Raw genomic sequence first — 10501 nt, 5'->3', positions numbered from 1 at the left:
TCGTTCGTTTAGCTTCGAGATCTCGCCCTTACAATTTACACATGTATTCTTTTTACTACCGAAATTTACTTTTTTTCGTGGGGGTACGCGAATTACTTTTACACTCGCCGCCGCCATCTTGCCATCTTCCCAGTGTGTATTAATTTGTGTGATCTGAGATTACCGGACTGGGCAAACAATTTTCCACGGATGCAGACTTGTGTTTTCGCTTCCTAGTGTGTATTAATAAATGTGTCTTTAGAGTACCAAACCAGGTAAAACATTTGCACAAAAATCACATTTATGTGGTCTCTTGCCAGCATGTAATAGTATATGGCTGTTCAATATACTCAATCGAGTAAAGGATTTCTCACATATCTGACATTTATGCGCTCTTTTTCTAGTGTGTGTTAATGCATGTTTCTTGAGGCAACCCAACCGACCGAAGGATTTCCCACAAATATCGCATTTATGTGGTCGCTCAGTAGTGTGTGTTACCGCCTGGCTCTTGAGACCACCCTACTGAGTAAAAGATTTGCCACATACATTACATGTACGAAACATTTTAAACGTTTTGCCACACACTTTACATTTGTGGGGTCTCTTTCCGATGTGGTTTAATAAATGGTCCTTGAGAGCACCCAACTGCGTAAATGATTTGTCACAAACATCATTTGTGTGGTCGCTCACAAGTGTGTATGACGGTTTGTAGCTTGAGGTTACGTAACTGAGCAAAAGATTTGCTACAAACATTACATCTATGGGGTGCGTCTCCACTAAGCAAAACAGAGTGCACACTGACATTACAAGTTGTAGATACAGTTCCATCGTCATCACATTCATCTGATTTGATAGTATGTGCTTTACCTATGTGATTTACAGACATTTTCGAAGGTTTCCAAGTCTCTTTGGATGAAACTGCTTCTCCTCAAATTGTCCCATGATGGAAACTTCTTTATCACTTTCGAAGAAGATGTCGTTTTCACAGTGATCATCACAATCAAACACTACACTATTGCCAGCGTATAAAACTTGATCAGCCTCACTTATTTTCAAATGTTTGTTCAATCTATCATAACTGGAAAAAACCTCACCACACGACTTACAAATGTATATCGGTGACTGCACACAATCAATGTGGATGAAAACATGCATTGTGGGTCTGTATTTAGAAGGAAAGCTGCGTAGACAGACACTACAGCTAAATTTTTTAGACCTCCTTTTCCCTTGAATAATAATTTAACTGAGTACCAATTGAGCTATCTTCTTCCACAGCTATTCCTTCTGAACTAGCACCATACGTGGTGAACTGTCTTGATTTCTCTTCAATCTTTAGCTTATCATGGACCATTCCTTGATGAATAGTTTCTTGAAATGATGTGCAACAGCTCTCATCAATATTTTGAATCGACCTAAGAATGAAGATAAAATGTTTTAAAATACTGATTTATAACACACACAGGAATAACATTTCAGTATTCACCAAATTTAGGCCTGTAAGCCATATGTGACAAGTATATGCAAGAGAAATTACACATTCAGTAAGTATTAGTGATATGGAATTATCATGACATTGTACCAGAAATGTAAAAATTTTCTGAGGTCAAACCATTTTATAAGGAAAATAACCAGACAAATTTCAATACTAACCAACCTGAATTCTTGCTGACTTCATTTGAAACCTTTCTTGTGCACACTAAAAATAGGTGTGTGACAATCTTTTTAAAGCACAGTTGCGCAAGCTACTTGTTCACAGCAATTCATTAAATGAAAAAGTGTAAATCAGTTATGTGTTAAATTACTCGAAAAAATGCAGGTTTAAATGATCTTGATATTGATTCAGTTAAGAGAAAAATTAGATCTCAAAAGAAAAATTTGTGGGTGTGTTATCCAAACCTTTAAAAATTAGTTAAGGTGTCGGGTGAGGTGATGGTTTATCTCCACTTCCTTTCATTTGCGTCACGGAAAAAGCTGTAAGAAGATGCAATGAAAAAGTGAAACAATATAAAATGTTGCCACCTGTGCTAGTGAGAAAGAACAAAGTGGTTGTAATAAATTGCCTAGCATTTGTGGATGCTTTCGCTACACTTTCTGAATTCGTGACAGATGAAGCAGTGCAAGTCAGTCACATGGAAGGTAGCCAACGCAACATGTTGACTCTTTGCAGATAAGAGAAAAAAATACTTGAAGAATATAAAAAGTACTCCAAAATATTTAACAATTCATACTGGAGAAGTGTAACCACAAAAAAATTCAAATATTTGGAGGAGTCAATCCCAAGAAAGGTTCAGAAAAATCTACTTTACAGGACACTATGCACAATATAGAAAAAGCGTATTGTATCACTAAGAATACCTGCAACAAAAGGACTTGCCTAAAACATCTTAAAAGCCTAAAACACAGTACCAAGACCTAAAGAATGCCTGTCCGCTAGCGAATATCTAGTAGTCAATTTTTAAACTTGATAACCTAGAAATGCAAGGAAGAAGAATTATACAGAAAATATGAAGTCACAAAAAAGTCAAAATTTTGGAAAGGCCTAATATATCAGGACATGGAAAACATATCAGAAACAATAATGACAAGCAGATTGTTATTTTTTCTACATATTTATGGAATGAATGGAATTGTATCACATCTTAGGGAAAAGAGGGTAACCACTGCAAGGATTCAAGAGGTTAATTAGGACTTAGAGGAATACAGTAAGAGAAGTAGTACTATTGTAAAAATTTTAAAACTGGAAGAAATCCAAAGCAGGAGGGAAAAGAAAACTGGCACAATTATGCTCTGAAGATGGAATAAATTATATTGCAACAGTAAAGGAATACTGGAAGAAAAACAAACAACAACAAAGGGTTGCCAATTGAAATTGGAATGTTATTGCAGAAGGGCTTAATGCAAGAAGAGGAATTTGCATAATATTATGTTCTTACTTTTTACATGTTTTTACACGTTTCAAGACCTCCTGATTAGTACACAACAGTTTATTCATATGACACACAGCAGATGAAGGGAACCACTGGTAACCAATAATTTTATTATAATAATAATGTTACACCTTGCAAGTCTCTTTTTCTTTATTTTGGAACACACATTCAGTTTAGGTAAAAATTAGTACAACTGCCAAAGACAAATTTACTTCACTAAGTAAAACAAGGTATACCACAATATGGTTCCAAGTAAAACAACAATACTGTTTCAGTACTGCTGACTAGCTGGTACAGTTGTCTAACAAGTGAAAAATGGCTGTAGATGAATCGGAAACAATATCAGATTAATAAATGCAAAAAAAAAAAAACACTTACACAAACTCGCAGACTTATAAATGAATATGACTGACACAGTGTATTTACCTACCGCTATCTTGGTTTTTGAGATACGTATGTGTTTTGTTTCTTTTATTCTCTGTAACTGCTGTAGAGGTCTTCTTTGGGCCTGTGTCACTGAACATGTGTTACCCTGTGTACATAATAATTTAACAACATTTTTTTCAGTGTTGCCATGACTGATTCTCTTGTGTTATATGTTGTTATTGTGGTTTTTTTAAATCGATTTGTCTGTTGTTATTGTGGGTTTGTAAGACAAATAGTCTGTTTTGTTTTGTAGTTGTGATTTAATTTCAGCAACCAGTCTCTGTACTGTCAGTACATCTTTGTCAATGTTGCACAATATTTCATTCTGATAGGCATGTTTAGTAAGTGAGAGTATGCTTTGGGCAATGAGTGCTGCACTGCTCTCTCTATTGGATTAGTAATTCAGTTACATATTCGGATGCGAGCTTCGAGTCGAAAGTGTGGTTTATATTTTGTTTTGGTATAGTGACACACAGAAAGTTGAACTCACTGTGAATGTCTGTTTCCCCACTCTCTCAGTATCACTACCTCCTACAACCCCCCCCCCCCCCTCCCCATTCACACTCCACACCCCCATTCACTCTCTCTCTTTCATGCAATCAATCATTTACAATAAAGCAAAGATATAGCAGACTACAGAAGAAATCTGAAGATTAGATGGGTAGATCACATAACTAATGAGGAAGTATTGAATAGGATTTGGGAGAAGAGAAGTTTGTGGCACAACTTGACCAGAAGAAGGGATCGGATGGTAGGACATGTTCTGAGGCATCAAGGGATCACCAATTTAGTATTGGAGGGCAGCGTGGAGGGTAAAAATCGTAGAGGGAGACCAAAGAGATGAATACACTAAGCAGATTCAGAAGGATGTAGGTTGCAGTAGGTACTGGGATATGAAGAAATTTGCACAGGATAGAGTAGCATGGAGAGCTGCATCAAACCAGTCTCAGGACTGAAGACCACAACAACAACAACAACAACTTTCCGGAATGACAACCACACTAAATATTCACTGTGAGCAAGTTTTAAAATTGCATTAAGAATTGCACAATCTGGAAAACCATTTTCCAAAGGGGAGTTTGTGAAAGGGCGTCTGACTGATGCTGCAGAACTTGTGTGCCCCACGAACGTTAGTAGGTTACAAGAAATCAGTCTATCCAAACAAACAGTGACACGATATATCAGTGCTATGGTCGGTGATGTGCACAGGTAGCTAATAAATAAGACTAAAGACTTTGTTGCTTTCTCTGTTGCGCTCGATGAAGCAACAGATCTTACAGATAAAGCCCAGGCTGTGATATACATACGAGGTGTTGATAACGCACTTTGTGTAACAGAGGACGTTTCGGACTTAGTACCTTTGAAAGGGACTACTACAGCAAGCAATTGATGGTGTCGGTATGGACTAGAATTGGTTAGTCTCCGTGACTGCAGATGGAGCACCATCAATGCAAGGCCATCAGAGAGGACTCATGGCACGGATGCGCAAAACGCTAGGGCACACAGACGAGACATTGTATGGAATTCACTGCATTCTGCATCAAGAGGTACTTTGTGCAAAATCAGTAATGTTAGTAAATGTTATGCAAATTGTGGTGCATACTGTAAACTATCAGAAGACACATGGGCTTATGCATCGCCAGTTTCGGCGGTTCTTGGAGGAATTAGGAGCGGAGTACGGTGGCATACCTTACTATACCGAAGTATGCTGGCTCAGTCAAGGTAAAATGCTGAAAATATTTTTTCATTTTCGTTTGGTCTCATTCTTATATGAGAAGGGAAAAAGTGAACCTATGTTGGAAGACCCTTGTTGGCTACCAGACCTTGCATTTCTCTTGGACATTACGTCTCACATGAACAGCCTGAACATCAGTTTGCAAGGTGAAAATAATTTAATTTCGGACATGTTGGAAAAAGTAAATGCCTTTGAAAGGAAGCTTGTGCTTTGGGAGAGCCAGCTATTGACAGGAAACACTGCACATTTCCCGACTCTTGGACTGGTCCATGAAAGTGCTAGATTTCAAGAAAACATGTCAATAATTGTAAAAATTAAGGCAATATTTCGAGCACGATTTGCAGATGTTACGAGGTGTCATTCACCTCTTTGCTCGACCATTCTAGTTGTCAGTTGAAGATGCTCCGAATGATCTACAGATGGAACTGATCGACCTACAGTGCAATACAAGACTGAAGGACAAGTTCTTTGCAGTGCGAAGCACAAAAGAATTCTACAAAAAATTTTCACAACAAGAATTCCCACGCCTGCACTGAGAAGCTGCAAGAGTTATGTCCATGTTCTGGTTGACATATGTTTGTGAAGGATTTTTCTCAGTGATGAAAATGAATAAATCAAGGTTACACCCAAGCCCATTGATTCAAATCTTCGCAACTGCTTGCATTTGTCAAAGAGCCGTGCTTTTGTGCTCGATATTAACTATATCATTTCTCATGACCAGTGATAAACGTGTTTGGATTTATTCCTTTCATAATTAAAAATTACTGTTTACTAACTGTGCATTATTGCCTCATTCTGCTCCAGGTTATATTATTATCAGGAAAATTGGTCATTAAATTGATTGTTCCAATGTATACTTACATTTAGAGGATTTTTTTTAATGTGTTAAGGGCTACGCTCAGCTGAAGTCGATAAATCATAACATTCATCTAATTGTCGGATACTATGCAGATTTCAGACGGATCTGATGAAAGATATAGCAATAATGGTATTGAAATAATATGTGATCATCAAGGTCTGTTGTTATCATTGTGTTCAGAGGTCAGTGAGACAGAAATTGTGTGGGTGTAACTGAGGGCACCGAGAATGAGTTATAGGAAACCTTGCATTAGTTTAATGTTATTTGAAATCATGAATAAGGTTCGTTGGAAGTCGGTAAGTGCTCTCTTTCTTAAATACTAGATTGAAAACATTACATGTATTTACGTGCCGTCAGTCAAGCTGCCTTAATAAAAACCCATGGTTGTCAACTGTATTACTTGTCTTACTGGGTTAAACTGTTAACACAAAAGTAGACGTCTCAATGAGTAGACTGTGACAGTACTTTAAATGTTTAATACACGAAATACCTTGCCATGGTTGGCTTGCAAGCTGTGAAAAGAGCACTAGAATGCGCTGGTACAGAGTATCCCAGCAAGTGGATAAAGCGACATCTGCGCGTTGAAACATGCACTACATGAACGCTGATGGCTGCGCGTGTACGCTGTGACCTAGAAGTTGCACATGTGCAGAAGCACCGCACGTGTGCAGAATTTCTGGCCGTCCCTGATCTACTGCCACTGTAAGAAAAATCATCATTCTCTAAGTTGCTACTTAAATTTAACAGTCGTAACCACAGCTCAGACTAAGCATATTATTCTGTCGTTGGACAGATTTAAAGCCAGTTACGTTTGTCATTTTAACTTAACCAGTTTAAAGGTTCACTTTTCCAAATGCAACATGTCATCATCTGCCTTTGGATAAAAGCATTAGAGCCCATATGAAGAGATATTATTGCAAGTGACTTGTGAGAGCTGAAATTCACATGGAAAGTCAACTTGGATTTTGCCTGATAAAATAAAAACTCTCTCTGCATTCTAGGAATTTGTGTAACTGTTTTAACAAAGCCCAAACACAAAAAGACAAGTTAGATGATGATTATGGTACCACTTCACCTGATGAATGGAATGTTCTACAAGAGGTAAAACATGGAGTTAGTTTCAAGGAAATTGTTGCTACATGTACTCCAATGGAAGCTAACGTGCAAACAGTTGTGTCTGAGGTGCAAGAAATGTCATCAGAAGAAAGTGATGTGCAAAATATCAGTTTTCATACTAACCAGGAGATGTTAAGGTCTTGAACACTTAAGAACATTTTACAGAATCCATGGGTACAGTTCACCCTGAACTTACCATCCATTTTCGTTCCCATCTATGACAGCACAGAACAAAGCATTTTTTCCACTAGAAAACATGGGCGAGTATATTTTTTCAAGTTACAGTACAACAACCAATGAAAGTCTTTAGCCTCCTCATGTTCATTTTCTGTGTTGTAAACTGATGCTATTTTAAGCTTGATGTGTATGGTAACACTGTAAACTTTCGTTTTAATCTTCTGAGAAGAGAGGACAGTGGGCAGTGTAGTATTTTCTATGACAACATATTATCCAGTAGTACAAGTGCACTGCAAATGGTTAATGTGAAGATAAAACTGTATTCAAAAAATTGAATTTTTCGCCCCCAGTTAATAATTTTTTAACACAAACTCCTGTTTCTTTTATCCCTTAGGATTAGTGATAACAAAAGTTTCATGTTCTTCACTTGGACTAAATAAGAATTTATATTTCTCAAAAAATTCTGCAGTAAAAGTAGCAACTTACCTTGTACTATCAGATGCATACCTTGTTGGGGCTTCCATCTGAAACATTACAAGAAATTACCAGTAATTTCAACGTGACGAAACAGTAAATATATAAAATTCTATAAACACCTACCATTGCCTGCTTGTTTAAAAAAAACTGTAGCAATTATCAAAACTGATTCTAATGTAAGTAAGAATTCACACATCATTTCAACATTTTGTTTTTCGTAATGCAATTAACTATGAAAGCCAGTGACTTGGTTGTAACCAAACTTCCTACTTGATACTTCAGAAAGAAAAGCAACCAGAAACATCTTTCATGTGTCACACATATAATTCTTGCATTAAAGCCATTTTTTAAAAAAATAGTTCGGGCCATCACAAGAGATTCTGGGGAGCCCACACCAATATGCAAACGTGAGTCAGAATGTGTTCTAAACTCATCCACAAAATTCAAACCCAAAATGAATTACAGGCTTCCATCATTGGGTACATAAATAATAATAAATGTTGACAACTCAAGCTAATGACAGATACTATCAATTAACTAAAAATTAAAATACTGGCATTACAGAAGACCGGATTTATCACATTAACATCTGTGTAGACTCTTCAAATGGAAAACTGGGAAGAAAATCATGAAAACTAGGTGATACCTATTTTTCTATTTCATTCATAATTAACAATTCAGTTTCAATTTGTCCGGTTGTTTGATATCAGTGCAGACTCTGCTGCAGAGCGAAAACATTGTCCAGGTATTCTGTACTTCAAACACCACAAATTTTGTTACCACAGTTCATGTGTAAATAAGCTGTACAGAATAATTAATGCACATGCACCACTCACTAAGGAAACAAAGCACAACAGAACTGTGAATAATATGGTGAAGAGTTGGACAAAGTGCCAGAGAAATATAAAATTTTATTAGCATATTGTAATGCTAAAACTGATAACAGAAGTGGAAAATTTCTGATTTGGAATTCTGCTAAATGTTTTTATTCACTACTGCAATTTTGGCTATTTTGCACAATCTCAAGTGTCAGATCACTGCAAAGTAAATGAAAGTTGTTAATTGCCGCACCTGGTGTATGTGCAGCTGAAACTGCAGAGGACAGTATGACGTGAATTTGATAGGAATTACTGCATTTAAGTGCTATGTTATGTTATAGATATATAGATGACAAATATTTAATTTGTGTTATACAAATGAAAAATGTAAATATGGCTGACATGAAGACAGTGTCGTTTTAAAATGAGTTGTGGATTTACACTCCACAGTGAGCTGTCACTAGAGAATGCCACAGCTGTCATAATCACAACTGTGAATAAATGCATTTAATAATATTCCAGGCTGATATATATATTAAATTTGTGGATGACTATAAACTTAAGTTATCAGGAAAAACATAATGAAAAGACATGCAGGAAAATTGTTGGTAGCCATCCTCGTGAAAACTATCATATGCAAATAATGAACACAAAATTTAAAAAATTATCCAAGAAACATGGCTAGAGAATTTCATTTACATAATCTGCCAATAACAGAGCAGAATTCCAAAAAGATAATATGCTAATGAGTGTAAGAGCCAGAAAGGAAATGCATGTAGAAACTGTTCATTGCCTTTCAAAAATAAAAGTAAGATTTCTGGTACAGAATAAGTGAAAAGCTCATTCTCAAAAGATTCCAGGATATGACACATTGAAATTTAAAAATACTACAGAACTTATCAATAGCCTGGCAAAAATGGATTCAGGGAACTGGGAAAAGTAAGAGAGGAATTAATCTGTGCAGTAGATGTTATGCCAATAAAAAAGTTTGCAACAATGGCATTTGATCGAGCAGTTGAAGAAAGACCACAAGCCTGATGAAACTGTATACTTAAAAATATCAAGAATAATATGAAGAATATAGGAACATCAAAACAAAACAAGCAAAATTACCAAAAATGCTAACACCACATATTATCTTTGTGAAACAGAAGAGTTACCCCAGAATATAATGCCATGTCACATGCGAAAAAATAAGCAATGTAGACTAATTTTCGAGTTGCACTATCACTTATAGCAGACACTGTTCCAATGGTCAATATACCAACATTCAGCTTTGGAACAATATCCTAAACATGGGCTTTCCAACTTACCATCCATATGAAATGTTAGGAATTTGGATTGTAGAGATTCAGTAATCATATAAACATTCTGTGTAATCAAAATGTCAGTTTTAGTTGAACTGTGTATTTGAAACTAAAAAAACTGAGTCTTTTGGTGATTTAGCATAAATTTATTTTCTACAAGGCATGATATGTTTTGAACTGCACTATTTCATACACCCATGTTGCACTCCATGCCTTTTGCTCCCAAGAAAAAAATAAATATTTTAGAATGACCTGACATTTTAGATGACACTGTTGTCTATTTTTTAAATATGAGAGAAACGAATTGTGAGCTACCTCTCTGATTCTTCAGTAATATTTTGTGACCAACACAAAAGATTTAATTGCACCAAAGAAGACGCCTAGTGTCCACTATTTCTTGTTTAATACATCCAGTGACTGACAGACAAATGAGAATTTAGTATGTTGAGTTGTTAAACCATTTCTAAAAACAAACTGTACATCTGATAACAAATTAAGTGAACTGATTTGTAAATCTGTCTTTATATGTACAGTCTTCTCAATAACTTCTGCAGACACCAATGACAGAGATATAGGGTTAATGACAATATTACGAAAAATGGTAATTGCCACTCACCATGTAGCAGACAAGCTGAATGGGCACAACAATAAATTTGTGAGAATGTAGGCTTTTGGCCAAC

General features: G+C 36.2%; 1 protein-coding gene across 1 annotated transcript; it reads right to left on the bottom strand.

Annotated features, from left to right (window-relative positions):
* Positions 1-237: 237 nt before the first annotated feature.
* On the bottom strand, positions 238-1654 carry LOC126108850 (zinc finger protein 99-like). Its single transcript, XM_049914217.1, has 6 exons — positions 1634-1654; positions 1440-1576; positions 1196-1391; positions 864-1101; positions 565-755; positions 238-498 (listed from the first exon to the last, which is right to left on the bottom strand). Exons 1-6 carry the CDS (start codon positions 1652-1654, stop codon positions 238-240), a joined length of 1044 nt encoding a protein of 347 aa, XP_049770174.1.
* Positions 1655-10501: the final 8847 nt, after the last annotated feature.

This window comes from Schistocerca cancellata, chromosome 11 (assembly GCF_023864275.1).
Source record: "Schistocerca cancellata isolate TAMUIC-IGC-003103 chromosome 11, iqSchCanc2.1, whole genome shotgun sequence".
In the NCBI taxonomy this organism is placed as follows: domain Eukaryota; kingdom Metazoa; phylum Arthropoda; class Insecta; order Orthoptera; family Acrididae; genus Schistocerca; species Schistocerca cancellata.
This window is presented reverse-complemented; position numbering and strand designations above follow the sequence as displayed.